The sequence below is a fragment of the Mastomys coucha genome, unplaced genomic scaffold, assembly GCF_008632895.1.
Source record: "Mastomys coucha isolate ucsf_1 unplaced genomic scaffold, UCSF_Mcou_1 pScaffold19, whole genome shotgun sequence".
Classification (NCBI taxonomy): domain Eukaryota; kingdom Metazoa; phylum Chordata; class Mammalia; order Rodentia; family Muridae; genus Mastomys; species Mastomys coucha.
In genome coordinates, this window is record NW_022196901.1 from 10,190,221 (window position 1) to 10,207,304 (window position 17,084).

Below are 17,084 nucleotides of genomic sequence, written 5' to 3' on the forward strand. Positions count from 1 at the left end.
CCTCAGAGTCAAGCTGTCTCTGTGATCCTGTGATTCTGGGATCCTGTGATCCTGGGCTTGTTAGATCAACTGGGAGTGGGGCTTTCTCTGTGTGTTGTGGGACTGGCTTCAGAGCTTGTACCCAAGGTCTGCTCAAGACACTAACCCAGACAGACCAGAAGGAACCTGAGTCACTGGGCTAGTGGAGTTCCTGTGTGCCGGGTCCTGCTGGTCCCAGTTACTCCCAGTGTTGGGACAGATGTTGGTTCCTGCTCTCCTCTGATCCTGGGTGTGTCAGAACGCCTGGGAGTGGAGCTTCCTCTGGGTGTTGTGGGACTGGCTGCAGGGCTTGCGCCCAAGGTCTGCTCTGGACCCCAGCCCAGACCGCTCGATATTTCTTATGAAGCAATTTAACACATAATTCACTTTATTTCTTGTAAAATTCTGCCAGAATGATGAAATGTTTATTGATATTTCTATTATATTAATCTGCATTTACATCTTTTACTTGTCTAATGATGAAATTGTACATTCAATTTACCTCCTTAATTTTAGTTTTCATAATGGACATACTGTATTATGTATGTTCAGCAGAATGATCTTTTTTAACTATCATTTCATTTCTGTCTGTTTGTTTTATTGAAAATAGGTTTCTTTTTTTCATAGAAATAGTATGGCTATACTTTCCACTCCCTCTACTTCTCCTAGTTCCTTCTCACCTATCCTTCCCTCTGGATCCATTCCCTTTCTGCCTCTTGTTAGAAAAAGAAATGGCTTCTAACAGATAAAAATATAATGACATGACAGAATAAAATATAAGATGAAGTCAAACTTGTGTATCAAAGTTGGACACAACTAACAGGAGGAAAAGAATTTGAAGAGCAGGCAATGCAGTTAGAGACAGCCTCATTCTCCTATTCAGGAGTCCCATAAAAACACTAAGCTAATAGTTACAATATATGCACGGAGGACTTGGTATACAGCCATGTAGTCCCTGAGCCTGCTGCTTCAGTCTCTGTGAGCTTATATGCACCTTCTTAGCTGATTCAGAGGAGCAATTCTGTTCTCTGTTTCTTCTGACTCTTAAAATCTTTGTCTTTTCTTCAGCAGGATTTGCTGTACACCATAAATTTAGATTCTCTCTCCAAATAATGTCTGGCTGTGGATCTCTGCATCTGTTCCCATCTGTTGGGAACCAGATGGAAGGAAGTCATTCTTATGATGACTGTATAAGATGCTGATCTATGATTATAGCATAATGTCACTAGGAATCATTTTATTGATTCTTGTTGTGTTTGGTTTTACCCTACTCTCCTTCTGTGTTACCCAAGTAATGTCAAGTATGGGTCTCTTCTGGTGGAGAAGGCCTTAAGTTAAATCAGACATTGGTTTGATAGTCCCACAAGTTTACGCCTACCATATTGTATAGGCAGGACAGATTGTATGTCAATGTTTTGTGGCTGGATTGCTGTCCATGTTTTTCTTTTAGTGTCTGCACAATACCTTCTGGCAGCAAAGAAACTAGAAGAAAAGGGTGAAACCTTGATGCTGGCACCAGCTTGATCTCTCCATGTTTGACAACCTATGTGAATGATCTCTTCAGCAATAGGGACCTGCTGTTAGTTTGTGAAGAGTTTGTCTTACCATAAGCCTTGGTTTTTTAGGGACTTGCATGGGACCCCCTTGGCCATCAACACAATGCAGTACCATCCAATATGTCCACTAGAAGCTTTGTCTTGCTACAAGGGATGTCCAGTTAAGACTCTATATCCTCCATTACTAGGAATCTTCACTAAAATCACCTTTATAGATTCCAGAAAGTTTTTACTTCACTAGGTTTTCACATCACCTCTCAAACACCCACCAAATTCCAGCTGCCTCTTCCTTCATTCTTTCCCTTCATCCTATCTCGCTCCCACGAAACCTGATCTCTCCTGTCTCTCCCTGCCAGGAAGGCCCATTTTTCCACCGTGATACCTCCCTCTTTACCTTTGAGTCTTTGGATGATAGTTTGGTTATCATTTACTTAATGACTAGAATCCACTTATAAGTGAATATATACCACATTTGCTTTTCTGGGTCTGGATTACGTCAATCAGTGTGATTTTTTTTTTTTCTAAATCCATCCATTTGACTGAATATTTCAGGAAGTCACTTTTTAAACAGCTGAGTAATATTCCCTGTGTACATGTACCACACTTTCTTTATCCATTCTTCTGATGAAGGACATCTTGGTTGTTTCTAGTTTCTAACTATTGTGAATAAAGGCCAAATGAACATGATTAAACAAGTGTTCTTGTAGCAGAATGAGGAGTCCTTTGGCATATACCCAAGAATGGTATATTGAGTCTTAAGGTAGATCATTTCCCAATTTTCTGAAGAACTGCCCTATTGATTCCCAAAGTGGCACTCCCAAGAGCAGTGGAGGAGTATTTTCCCTTGTTCCACATTCTCACCAGCATTAGCTGTCACTTATGTTATTGCTATTGGTCTTAGGCATACTGACAGATATAAGGCAAAATCTTAAAGTAGTTGTCATTTGCATTTCCTTGATGGCTAAGTATATTGAACATTTCTTAAGTGTTTTTCTAGCATTTTAAATTCCCCCTTTGAGAACTCTCTGTTCAGATCTGTACACCACTGTTGAATGTGATTAATTTTTTTATATCTAGTTTTTCGAGTTTTAGATATCATTACTTTATTAGATGTGGAGTTGGTAAAAAAAAATTCCCATTCTGTAGGCTGCCACATTGTCCTATTAACGGTGTTCTTTGCCTTGCAGAAGACATTCAGTTTCATGAGGTGCCACTAATTAATTGTTGATCTTAGGGCCTGTGCTATCAGTGTTCTTTTAAGAAAGTTGTCTCCATGCCAGTGCATTTAGGGCTGGTCCCCACATTCTCTTCTATCAAGTCCAGTATATGTGAAGGTCTTTGATCCACTTGGATTTGAGTTTTGTGCAGAGTGATATATATTAATCTGTTTGCATTCTTCCAAGTGCAGATATCTATAAAGAGCAGCAGTACCATGTGCTGAAGATGCTTTCTTTTTTCCATGGTGTGTGTACTTCTGGCTTCTTTATTTTAAAAATTCAGGTTTTTATAGGTGTGTGGATTTATTTCCAGGTCTAATCCAATTGCATTGATCAATGTGTCTGTTTTATGCCAATAACATCTGATTTGTATAAGTATAGCACTATAGTACAACTTGAAATCAAGGATGGTGATACCTCCAAGTAGTTCTTTTATTGTTCACAGTTGTTTTAGCTATCCTGGGCTTTTGTTTTTCAATATGAAGCTGAGAGTTTTCCTTTCAAAGTCTGTCAACAATTGTATTTCAATATTGATTGGGATTGCATTGAATCTATAGAGTGCTTTTAAAGGGAGAATGACCATTTTGAGTTTGTTAATGGTACTGATCCATGAACATCAGAGATCTTTCAATCTTCTGGTATCTTCTTCAATTTCTGTTTTCAAAGTATTGAAGTTTTGACCATATAAGTCTTTCACTTGCTTGGTTAGAATTACGAAAAAATATCTTATATTATTTGAGTCCATTGTGAAAGGTGCTGTTTCCGTGAATTCCTTCTCAGTCTGTTTATTACTTGTATATAGGAGGGCTACTGATTTTTGTGAGCCATTTTATATACTATGCTGAAAGTACTTATAACCTGTATGAGGGAGAAGTTTCCAGTGGTATTTTTAGGGCAACTTGTGTATACTATAATATCATCTGCAAATAATGATATTTTGACTTCTCCCTTTCTACTTTGATTCCTCTTGATCTTCAACTATTTTACTGCTCTAGCTAAAACTTTAAACACTATGTTGAATTGATGTGAGGAGAGTAGGCAGCCTTTTCTTGTTCCTGATTTTAGTAGAAATTCTTTGAGTATCTCACCATTTAATTTGATGTTTTCTATAGGATTGAGGTAAAAATTTTCATTAGTCTGTAGATTATAGCATGATTATCCTGTACTTTATGGCTAATGTCCTGTTATAAGTACATACTATATATGTCTAGCCCGCCTGGCTTTTAGCGTCTCCATTGGGAAATAAGGCATAATTCTAATAGATCTACCTTTATATTTTACTGTTTTTCCCCCTTGCAGCTTTTAATAGTCTTTCTTTGCTCTGTATGTTTAGTGTTTTGATTATGATTTGACAAGGGGACTTTCTCTTCTGGTCTACTCTATTTGGTATTCTGTATGTTTCTTTTAGTTTTACATCCATTTCCTTTAACTTGGGAACTTTTTCTTCTATGATTTTTGTTGAGAATAATTACTGGACTTCTGAGCTGGGATTCTCCTCCTTTCTCTATTCCTATTATTCTTATGTTTGGTCTTTTTATAGGGTCTCAGATTTCCTATAAATTTTATGTCAAGGGTATTTTTGTCAAGAGTATTTTGATGTATCTATTTCTTCTATATCATTAATGCCTCAGAGTCTCTCTTGAGATATAAATATAAGTATCTCTTATATTTTGTTAGTGAAGCTTGCCTCTGTAGTTCCTGTATAAATTCTAAAACTTTTCATTTTCAGAGTTCCTTCAGTTTGTGTTCCCTTTGTTCTGTTTCTATTTTTAGGTCTTGAACAGCTTTATCCTTTAATGGTTTGTTTGTATTTTCTTGGCTTTCTTTAAAGGATTTAGTCATTTCCTCTAATTGTTTCTAATTTCCTAGATTTCTTTAAGAGATTTATTCATTTCCTCTTTAAGGACCTCTGTTATCTTCATGTAGTGGGTTTTGAGGTATTCTTCCCTGGGTGTCAGCTATGTTGACTGAGCTCTGGTGGAGACGTATTGCCCTGAATTTTACTGATTGTGTTCTTATGCTAGATCCTATGGATCTGTGTGTAGGATGAATATAGGTCTAGGTGCTGATGTCTGGCTTTTCTTGGTTGTGGGAATGTTTTGTTTCTTGGTTTCTGTTTCCTCTCTGGATTTTCAGAGAACATGTTGTCTGTGTGTAGCCTGTTTTACTGGCTGCCTCAGCTGGTGTGTTTACAGAGAATGACTGCTGTTGTTGGAGACTGGATTTCTGGCAGTTGTGGCCTGTGGTTGAACAGGAGGTTCCTGATTGATTGGGCACTGGAACACAGCTATGAGTGGGGAGAGCGAGGCTAGGAGGAAGTAGCCTGTGGCATCCACTGGAGATTTGGGCACAGAAGAAGGAAGGATGCAGATGGTAAGCTGTTGAAGCACTATGGATGAGACTCATGGACTGGGTCTGGGATAATCCATACTTTTATCTTTGAATTGCTGAATTTATAAGCATATACCAAACAAAAGGTAAAAGAATAAATGACAAGCCGAATAGTATCATAAATTGGGCATTCAAAATATCCAATAGAGAGAATTAGTGAAGAAAAATTGAGAGATCAAAAATGGGTAATCATCAAATTAAGGAGCTTACAGACTCTCAAAGAAACATAGTGAGGAAATCACTTAAAGGCAGGAAGCTGAAGAGTCCAATGGAAAGTCTCAGGGGTCCCATGGAGGCTTCCTGGGCAGTACAGAGTATTCCATCTGGAGAGGCTTCCAAATAAAAGAACAAATAGGTACAGATAAACACAAACTTCAAATGAGATGCTCATATCCAGCAGAAACTAACTGGGAAAGCTGAGGGACTAAACTAGAGCCCCCATTTAAATTTTCTGTCCCTGAGTGAAATTTCATAGCTGAACTTTGGGCTTCCCTTTCCACAGCATGCACTTTCAAATCATGAGATAAACAGTTATAATGTCTGTTGGAAATGCTTTCCCTTCTTGCTGTCTCAAGAACACAATATTTTCACCCTTGAGATTTTTGCCCTCCCTGTTTGGGGCGAGGAAGCAACCCATCTTCAGATGGAGGACATCAGAAGACACTTTGGAACAAACGTGCTTGAGTTGGAAAGAGAAGTTAGGGTTTAGCCCTCCTTCCAAAGCCAGCTTCTCAGGGAGGTCAAATAACATTGCAGTTTATCAATATAACATAACTGACAAACAATGCTAAATGAGCCAAACATGTTTTAAATTTTTCTCAAAAACGATTTCTACTGTACTACTTTCTTAGACTGATTTATGTGTAGATGAACTGATCTAAAAGCAAAGCCAGTTACCACATATTTCACCTTATATGTCATTTACTTATTAGTGAAGAAATTCGAAATTTACTCATAGCAAACATCAACTACACAAGTACCAGCTACACTCAACATGAGTTTTCGTTTCCCCAAATCATTTATTCTGTAACTGAAATTATCAACACACTGATCTTTCTCTCTCATATCTCTGAGTCTCAGTCCCCGACCAACATCCACTCTGCTTCTGCATTCAAGAATTATAAGAATATTAGAATTTTCCATTTAATAGTAAAGATTGATTACAAGATTCTTTGCCCAATCTGCCTTTTCAATTACAGTCCTAGTCCTTTCTCATTTATATAAAATTTTAAAGTCATATCTTAGAAAAGTTTGCAACATCCTATGCATTTAATCTACCAAAAATATTATGACATAAAATTTGTATTTTCCTTATGAATATGCTCAGGGGAGATGATGATATTTCCACCTGTTCAATAGCACTTACATTTATTAGGAAACAGTCTTTCTGAAACAAAATGATGGTATTCTGTGTTAAAATCCACTATATGACTAATAGATTATATTTGCATGACATTAAAAAGAAATATTTAAAACATATGTATATTGTGGGGCACTGTAGAGCAGTGGTCTGTTCAGGCAACTTAGGCTCAGTTGAGTACTTGGCCTTGAGCCCTGGAGCCTCACTGGGCAGTTTTCTGCTTGCAGTGGGCAGAAGGAGCTTGGCTATAACTCCTGAGTCTTTGGCTCCTGCTTCAGTCACAACCCCTCACAGCTGCCCCCACAGGAGGTGTGTGCTCTATCAGGCAGACAATGCCCCAAGCTCCCAGTATTCTAGCTGGACCCTACCCCCATCATTTGTCCACAGACAGGCATGCCATGCCCAATACAATATAAGGGGCGGTTTGCCCCTTTCTCGCTCTCTTGCTCTTTGTCCCTTTCTTGTTTCTTTTCTTCCTCTCTTGCTCTTGCTCTCTTGCCCTCTTCCTCCTCTCCTGCTTTCTGCTTCCTCTCTTGCCCTCTTCCTCACTTCCCTGCTTTTTGTTCTCTTCTCTTGCCTTCTTGCTCTCTTGCTTTCTCCCTCTTCTTTTTCTCTCTCCTTCTCTTCTCCTCTCCTTCCTCTCCTTTCCTTCTCTCTACTTGACCATCTTGTTTTCTCCTTCCTATAATAAGATATCTCAATTATACATTGCCTCCTTTTTGACCAACATGCCCTGCCGTGGGCCACCAGCAGCAGGGGGAGAGAGAGCTCCCAGCCGTAGCAGCCAGCTTGACCGCAGTACAAGAGAATATAAAAAAAAGTTAAGGACATAATTAAAGTTACAGCCCTTAACGATTCAACCTGGAGACTTAAAATGGAAGAGGTAATCATCTGTGTGTTTTGTCCCTTTTAACTTCCTTTGTCCATTCAGTTACACTATGTATCTCTGCATAATTCCCATACTTTTTTGCTTACTCTTTATATTAGCTGTACATGACATTCTTCGGATGTAATAGTTTTCATATGCTAATATGATTTAATTATAAGGTCACTAAAAACATTCTCCTTGTGTATATCAACAAAATAAAATGATAAGTTCAATTTTAGAATTGTTTTACATTTCTGAACTCAAATCCACTTAAAATGAGATAGTGTCATTATGCACATTTCATTATTTTCTGGGGAATCAATCAAATTATACTAACATTGCCAATTATCTTCTTCTGATTTATTTAGTAACTTTCTGATTTTATCTTATTCTGATAATGCGTAGTATTCTGAGACAATAGATTATAGTAATAAATTGACTTTGGCAAATGTATCAATCCTTCCAGAAAGTACTGGATTATAATGGTGTATTATTTTAGTGATTATTGTAAACTAAAAGAAAAATCTCAAGATTGCAGCAATCATCATAGAAATTTTATTCCCTTATCTTCTCTGCTTTTGAAAGCATGGATTTGCAATATTGGTACTAAAATACACACACGCACACACACACACACACACACACACACACACACACACAAATCACATTACTTTGTTTCTATAAATCAATTGTAATCAGTTCCAGTTGTCTATTCAACTTTCGGTAGAAAATTTAATTGCTTACATTAATGGTGTTTTCTGTACTAGATTCAGTAAAAATATTATCCATTTAGATATATTCTAGAACACTGAAAATAATCCACAATACTGAGGATGCCTGTTCAAACCAGGGTACTTCCTCCAGTGTAATGGACTTCCTTACTGTGTTCTGCCATTTACAAGACAAGCTCTGGGTTCAATGGAAGTCATAGAATCAAAGGACATCTTGTAGCAACTTTACTTTGAGGCAATGCCATCCCTCATAGAATTGCCTACCCAGGCAAACAGAATGAGAGTTCCTAATGCTTTGCAAAACTTAAAGCACCATTCCTTCACTAAAACTGATTCTCTACATTAATTTCATAAATGTTTCCTGTATGCTCTACTTTCTATCAGATAATAGGATTATATCCCAGCAACCCTGACTAATATTACCATTTATAGACTTAGATGATACTTAACACTATATGGTTATTTGCAGTATACAAGTAGAATCTTCAAAAATATTCTCATGTTAAGCAGATCACTTAAGCTATAATGCATCTCTTTTTTTTATATAACAGATTAAGCTAGAGCATACTTGCTTTATAACACTAGTCTAGAAACTTGTACAAGCTTCTGATTAATAATATTCAATTCATAGAAAGTTTCAATAGGATTTTTAAAATTAATTATAAGATATATACTATTGGATTTCATTATGGTGCTTGAATAGCTGTGTCATTACATTCTGTTCAAATCCATCCCTTGACTACATTGCCCTCCCTAGTGCCCTATGATTTTTTATGGGTCCCTTTCTTCCCAAAACTGTCTTTCCTTCTGTTTATGTCACTTGTATTCCATGACCCTCTCCTTTCCATTCTTCCTGTTTTAAGATGTCTCCTTCTCCTCTGCTGATGCATGACAATTTACTGAATTTTTATAATTTGGGACAGTAAATTATCACTGTTGCATACTTGACAAAAATTCAGAATTTGTCTTAGTTTTTGTTTTTTGCTTTTTTTATTAAGTTTTATTGCATTATAATAAGAAAAGATACATGATTTCAATTTATATGAATTTGTTAACATTTAAAAACATATTTTAAGTAAACAGAATTAAATCACATTCTTGTTTCCCTTTTGTACCCCAACTACTCCCAGAGACCCCCCTTCAAAACCTACAATATTTTTTGTCATATTCTTTAAAAATTTTTTATTAGATATTTTCTTTATTTATATGTCATATGATATCTCCTTCCCCAGTTTCCCCTCTGAAAAAATAAAATAAAATAAAAATTAAATTAAAAAACAAAAACAAAAACAAAAATAAAAACAAAACAAAAACCCTGTTCCCTCTCCCCCCCGCTCCTGCCACCCCGCTCACCAAACTACCCTCTCCTGCTTCCTGGCCCTGGCATTCCCCTACACTGGAGCTTAGAACCTTCACAGGGCCAAGGGCCTCTCCTCCTATTGATGACCAACTTGGCCATCCTCTTCTACATATGCTGCTGGAGCCATTAGTCCCACCATGTGTACTCTTTGGTTGGTGGTTTAGTCCCTGGAAGCTCTGAGGTTACCAGTTAGTTCATATTGTTGTTCATCCTAAGGGGCTGCAAGCCCTTCAGCTCCTTGGGTCCTTTCTCTAGCTCCTTCATTGGAGACCTTGTATTCAGTTCAATGGATGGCTGTGAGCCTCTACTTCTGTATTACTGTCAGAGCCTCTCAGGAGACAGCTATATCAGGCTCCTGTCAGCCAGTATTTGCCGGCATCCACAATAGTGTGTGGATTTTATGATTGAATATGGGAATGATTCCCAGGTGTAGCAGTCTCTGAATTGTCCTTCCTTCAGTCTCTGCTCCATAGTTAGTCTCTGCAACTCCTTCCATGGGTATTTTGTTCCCCCTTTTAAGAAGGAATGAAGTATCCATACTTTGGTCTTCCTTCTTGAATTTCTTGTGGTTTGTGGATTGTACTTTGTGTATCCTGATCTTTTGGGCTAATATCCACTTATCGGAGAGTGCATACCATGTGTGTTCTTTTGGGATTGGGTTACTTCAGTCAGGATGATATTCTCCAGATCCATCCAATCCCCTAATAATTTCATAAATTCATCAGTTTTCTTTAAAATTTATAAAATACTGTAACAATAAAAATCAGTATTATAAGCCAGGCAGTGGTAGCACATGCCTTTAATACCAGCATTTGGAAGGCAAAGACAGGCAGATTTCTGAGTTTGAGGTCAGCCTGGTCTACAGAGTGAGTTTCAGGACAGTCAGGGCTATTCAGAGCCTACCTCTCAAAACAAAACAAACAAAAACCAAAAAAGAACAAACAACAAAAAAAAACGAGCATTATAAAAGTTGTTTGATATAAAACAACAATCAATTTATGTAGATGCTTGTCTGCAGCAATACTGAAAATACATACACTTTTCTCAATATAAAAGTATTAACTGTATATTTTAAAATAATATATCACTACTAGTATTTTTTAAATGAACATAAATATATAAAGTCTGTTTGTTTCTTTGTTTTGTATTTAGTAGAACTTAAAATCTTGTCTCTTACTTATTTTGTGTACAAACCCAAAATAAGAACAGTTTTTTAGACATTAGATTTCATTGTAATAAGGCTGTACTTCAATGACCATCACATCACCAAAGGATTTTACCTCTATTGTAGCTAAGCTGAGAGTTGACAGTTCTGCTGTGCCAAGGAATGAATTGTAGGCAAGATTTTTGGATACAGACTTCCTGCTATGGTCAAAGCTATTTGACTTGAGTGAGTGACTTTATTCTCAGCACACAAAGAACAGGTTACATTCATTTATGAAATGGTGTGTGTATTAAGATGGTCTAACCATAAAGTCATTCACCAACTGGGTGGCACACACATTAGGTGAGGATATAAATCTGGTTCATTTGCTGTGATAATTTGGAAAAGCCTTCATCTCAGAGAAAGAGTAACTTATAAAGTCCTCTTCTTCAAACTTGATACAAGTTACAAATGTCAAGCAAAGCATTCAGTCTCACTCTTCCTTGTCCTCTTACAAGCCACCTCCCAAGTAATTGTCTACCTTTCTTTTGGCTGTATAAACTTTTGAAATATGTAAGCTGTTCTGAAAACCATAGTATAGTGTAAAAACATGAAATAAACAATACTACTAATAGAGAGACTGAGATAGGAGAAGCAAGATTTCAAGACCATTATGCAGTAGACAGCAAGACACTGTCATGTACAAACAAGCAGTGATCGTGTATGGATTGTACAATATTGAACCTATTTCTCCAATACCAAATTAGAGAGACCACTGGATGACAGACAACAAAATTTTAATTCTTCATATTTTTGGATTACAATCAATTAGGATATGATGGTAACATTAATTTTCATATTAAGATATTAAGAAAAAGTAACTATTACTTCCTGTTCTTTTTGTTGTGGGAGGTGGAATTAGGCTTGTGTGGGTTTGTTGAAAGATTACTTTCTTGCTTCTTCTAGGGTGTAGTTTTGCTCCTTATGTTGGTGTTTTCCATCTATTATCCTTTGTAGGGCTGGATTTGTGGAAAGATATTGTGTAAATTTCTTTGTCATGGAATATCTTGTTTTCTCCATCTATGGCAACTGAGAGTTTTGCTGGGCTGTCATGTGTCTTCTCATAGGGTCTGTATGACATCTGCCCAGGATCTTCTAGCTTTCATAGTCTCTGGTGAGAAGTCTGGTGTAATTCTGATAGGCCAGCCTTTATATGTTACTTGACCTTTTTCCTTTATTACTTTTAAAATTCTTTCTTTGTTTAGTGCATTTGGTATTTTGATTATTATGTGACAAGAGGAACTTCTTTTCTGGTCCAGTCTATTTGGAGTTCTATAGGCTTCTTGTATGTTCATGGGCATCTCTTTCTTTAAAAGTTAGGGAAGTTTCCTTCTATAATTTTGTTGAAGATATTTACTGACCCATTACATTGGGAGTCTTCACTCTCTTCTATACCTATTATCCTTAGGTTTGGTCTTCTCATTGCATCCTGGATTTCCTGAATGTTTTGGGTTAGGATCTTTTTGCTTTTTGCATTTTCCTTGACTGTTGTGTCAATGTTTTCTCTGGTGTCTTCTGCCCCTGAGATTCTCTCTTCTATCCCTTATATTCTGTTGGTGATGCTTGCACCTATGACTCTTGATTTCTTTCCTAGGATTTCTACCTCCAGGGTTGTCTCTCTTTCTGATTTCTTTATTGTTTCTATTTCCATTTTTAGATTCTGTATGGTTTTGTTCAATTCCTTCACCTGTTTGATTTTGTTTTCCGGTAGTTCTTTAAGGGATTTTTGTGTTTCCTCTTTATGGTCTTCTAGCTGTTTGCCTGTGGTCTCCTGTATTTCTTTGAGGGAGTTATTTATGTCTTTCTTGAAGTCTTGTATCATCATCATGAGAAGTGATTTTATATCTGAATCTTGTGTTTCCGGTGTGATGGTGTGTCCAAGACTTGCTATGGTGGGAGATTTGGGTTCTGATGATGCCAAGTGACCTTGGTTTGTGTTGTTTATTTTCTTATGCTTGCCCTCCTCACCACCCAGTCTGGTTTTCTCTAGTGCTACCTGCCCTTGCTAAATCTGACTGTAGCCTGTCCTTCCTGTGATCCTGGTTGTGTCAGAACTCCTCAGAGTCAAGCTGTCATTGTAATCCTGTGATTCTGGGGTCCTGTGATCCTGAGTTTGTTAGAGTGCCTGGGAGTAGAGCTTCCTCTGGGTATCATGCAACTGGCTGAGGAGTTTGTGCCCAAGGTCTAGTCAGGACACTGGCCCAGACAGACCGGAAGGAACCAGTGCCACTGGACTGGCAGAATTCCTGCGTGCCTGAGTCCTGTTGGTCCCCGTTACTCCCAGTGTTAAGACAGATGTGTCCTCTTCACCTCTGATCCTCTGATTCTGGGCATATCAGAGTGCCTGGGAGGTGAGCCACCTCTAAATGCTGTGGGACTGGCTGCAAAATTTGCACCCAAGGTTTGCTCAGGGCACTGGCCCAGACAGACCAGAAGGAACCAGTGCCACTGGGCTGGCAGAGTTCCTGCATACCTGGGTCCTGCTGGTCCCAGTTACTCCCAGTGTTGGGACAGATGTTGTGTCCTCCTCACTTCTGATCGTGGGTGTGTTAGAGCACCTGGGAGTGGAGTTTCCTCTGGTGTTGTGGGACTGGCCTTGTCTTAGTTTTTGTACTGGTAGCATGTGTAATAAACACTGTCTATGAATATCATTGTGGTGTTATCTGTGAACTCTCAAATTTGACAGCCCATTTAAGATGTATCTTGATAAAACTTAAATCCATAATAAATATTAATATTTGTTTCTGTTTCTACATAGTAAACATTCATATGCATAGTATTTACTAGGATTTTTATAGTCTACTAAACAATTTAAGATTGTAAATACACCTAAATTATTAAATGGTAAAATAATATGTTATAGAACATCTGGAGAATGTAAGTTTCAACACGTTTTTGCACATACCAGTTTTCATAAATTAGTTTGTAGGATTTTACAATAGATAAACATATCAAACATTTTTAACTGTGATACTATAATGCTTGTCTCAAGGTGAATTTTTATGTTTGAGACTTTTGGACTTCCAAACATACTTTAAAACTCTTACCATTCTTTGAAGAATATCTTTGATTATTGAATAGGAATTGATTTGAATCTGCCAAAGAATTTCGATATATAAGCATTTTAACACTGTTCATTCTTGAAGACCTTGGACACATAATTACATTTTCATTTCTTTGTATCCTCATCAATGACTTTCATTGCTGCTTTATACTTCATTTTCTAAAGATCTTTCACATAACTAAGTAAATTCATTCCTAGCTACTTGGTTTTTAAGGTCTTACATCATGGTAAAAGAGTTTTCTTTCTTCATTTCTATTGCAGCTAATACTCTGTTGCTGGAGCATTCATACTGAGTTTTGTATGGTTACCTTGTATCTTGTAACTTTCTTCAATTTATCAGTCCTAAATAGTTATTTGGTAATGTGTTTGTGGCTTTCAGGATGTAAGATTGTGTGTAAGAGAGCAGTAAGAGTTTGACTGGAGCCTTTCCTTCATTTCTCTTACATGATTGCCTGAACTAGCACTTACAGACCTATGCTGAGTAAAAGGCCTGGACACAAACATCTCTATTCCGAATCAGAGAGAAGTGTTCAGTCACTTTAATCACGGCAGTATTAACCATTGCCTTGTTATACATCTTTTAAACTGTGATGACAAGTTCATTCTTCATTTTACAAAATCTATTAAAATATCAAATGTCCTTTCTATAACTACTGAGATGAGTTTGTGATTGTTATCCTTCATTTTGTTCATGTCTTGAATAAAATATATTGTTTTGAAATTACATGACATTTAACTCATAATTCTATAAATATTTTATGAAATGAATACTAGTAGCATTCCATTCTCTTGCAGGAAGTGAAGGACAGTGGCATGGGAGGCAGTAGGTATAAGGGGAAAGTTTTCATAGTACATCGGCATGTGTACAGACCAGGACAAGAGAACTGGCAAGATACTTTTAGCTTTCTCCAATACACAGACAATAAAATAAAAGAAGTTCAGGTGTCTCTATGGAGCAGAACGGTTCTCAGAGTTAAAAGAATCATATGCGTATCTAGGCAAGAATCTGGTCAGCAATGTTACTGACAATATAAAATGTGTTTTCCTTTGTTATGACTAGACACTTGTTTACTTCACTAGTCAATGAAGTTTTGATAGTATTCTCTTTGTTCTAAAATGTAAAAACATGAACTGGCAAATGCAACAGAAAAAATGGACCTGTGGCTATTTCCTTAGAATATGATCGTGTAGAAATGTGAAGAGGTAATATCTGAATCATTATAGCATTAAATTTCAATTCAGAATAAATGTAGGTTTTTCTCCTGGCTTTAAAAAAAATAAAACACTTTGCTTTCTTGCTTTCACTGCGCTGAGCCTTTCTTAGTATCATTGTCTTTTATGTAATTTTCATATTTTCTGTGTACAACAGCTGGGACAGTTGAAATAAACCTAAGGCCCATCTGAAGAGAAAGGTTTCTTGGAGTAAGTTATAGAAAAGTATTGTTGTGTTTCTTTGAGCCTTTTGATGAACTTCTTCTGTTATTCCCCAATAGTATAAAGGCATTTCCTTCACTTAATTGCAACTGGAAACATTGTCTGATGTGTATAATACCACTAAAACTTAGACACAAACATACTATATTTATAATTTTGCATTGAATCAGTGCTGAATTAAGCACAATGAAATTACACAGTGTGAAGTTTATTAAAGATGTAACAGTTTAATAATTATTTTTAATTTAATGTGTCATGGCATATGGACATTTTTATAGGATAAACTTGAGACCATTTACAGTTATTTGGGCACTCTATGAGATGATTTTCTGCTGTGTGGACTCATCTCATATAGCTGTATTTTACAGTCATCTCAAATACTTACTCAGGTTATTTTGACAACTCACAAAATGAAACAAAAAAGCTGGATAAACAATTTAAATATTGAATATTACTATTTTCTTTTTTCATAAAATTATTCTTTCAGATACGTAGTATAAATGAGGTGCCTTGACCAGGTAGGAGGGGCACATAACTTATTGGACTTTGTAAAAATATAAAACAATGGATTTTTAAGATTACAGCACAACACAGGACTTTTCTGAATACAGAGCCATGTACAACTGCACAGGTTACAGACTCACAAGGCTGGTCTTCCTGCAACATGCTTGCTATTATCTTCTGAATCATCTGCCATGCAGTGAAATAGGAGACACAAAGTGCAACCTTATTTATGTAGGTGAAACTCAGGAGCAGAGCTTCATCAGGAAATCCTAGTGACTTCTAATCACTCCCTTCCATGAAAAATGTGGCATTCAATACTCTTAAGCCAATGGTTGCAATTACTTGTATGTTTATTCAGCATTTTTTCCCTAAAAGTGTGAACAGAGTGCATGTATTTGCTAAGAATTAATAGTTTTTCAAAAGCAAAACTTGCATGTTATCTTAAACATGTATTATGCACTCAGGTAAGTTTATATCTGACTGTCTAACAATGTTCTGGGGAACATTGAACCAGTGTTCTCTGAAATGGTGTGCTGTTTTGGCTCTTAAAAGCAGGCAAAATGTCTTTTGTGCCCAAGAACTAAGACTGAAGATAGTACACATGTTTGACTTTATCCTCAAATTTATCTTTTTAGGAATGCAAGTTTTGGAATGGAATGGGATCCCCTTAACTTCTAAAACATATGAAGAAGTACAGAGCATCATTAATCAGCAAAGTGGGGAAGCAGAAATATGTGTAAGACTGTGAGTTTTTCCCCATCTTTCTGTTTCCATTTTTTGGCTATCATGTCCTTTAATTTAAAATTGTTAAGGTGGAACCTTTGCCAGCCAGCAAGAGATTCAGAAAATGGAAAACGAAGTGAATACAAGGTTTCTGGCTTTCTTGTGTTCTGAATCAAAGGCTAAGTAAGGCATGGACAGAATCAAGCTGACCGTTTCTGTTATGTTACAGCTCTGTCTCTCCCTTGCTTTTATTAAAATGTATCATTTAAAAGGAGGCCAGGTCCTACTTGGATTCCATGAATGAGTGTAATAGTTTGAAATGACTTCGTCTACTTCATAAAGATTTCACCTTAAATGATCATTTTTATCAGCTTTGACTTTTGACAACATTGCTAATATGTACTGGGTTAGCCTGGAGAGCATGCCTGGGGTTGCTTTATATCATAAACCACGTCTCATTGACCTCCTGAAAATAACATCAGGCAGTTGGAAGAGATGCCTTTCTGTTTCAAGCCTCCTCAGTGTCTTTCTTAATAACATGTCTTAATTTTTAGGGACCTCAATATGTTGTCAGACTCCGAAAATCCCCAGCATCTGGAACTTCATGAGCCACCAAAAGTTGGTAGGTGACAGCAATTTGATTTCAAAGATGAA

At 36.9% G+C, this 17,084-nt stretch overlaps 1 protein-coding gene across 4 annotated transcripts in view; it reads left to right on the forward strand.

The window, feature by feature from the left end:
• The window catches only part of Pclo (piccolo presynaptic cytomatrix protein), a 359,315-nt gene that overhangs the window by 239,825 nt on the left and 102,406 nt on the right, over window positions 1-17,084 (forward strand). For all 4 annotated transcript variants that reach the window (XM_031380023.1, XM_031380024.1, XM_031380025.1 and 1 more), the window contains exons 11-12: window positions 16,343-16,451; window positions 16,985-17,052. In XM_031380023.1, coding sequence (XP_031235883.1) covers window positions 16,343-16,451; window positions 16,985-17,052 — 177 coding nt within the window. The remainder of the gene's footprint in view (window positions 1-16,342; window positions 16,452-16,984; window positions 17,053-17,084) is intronic.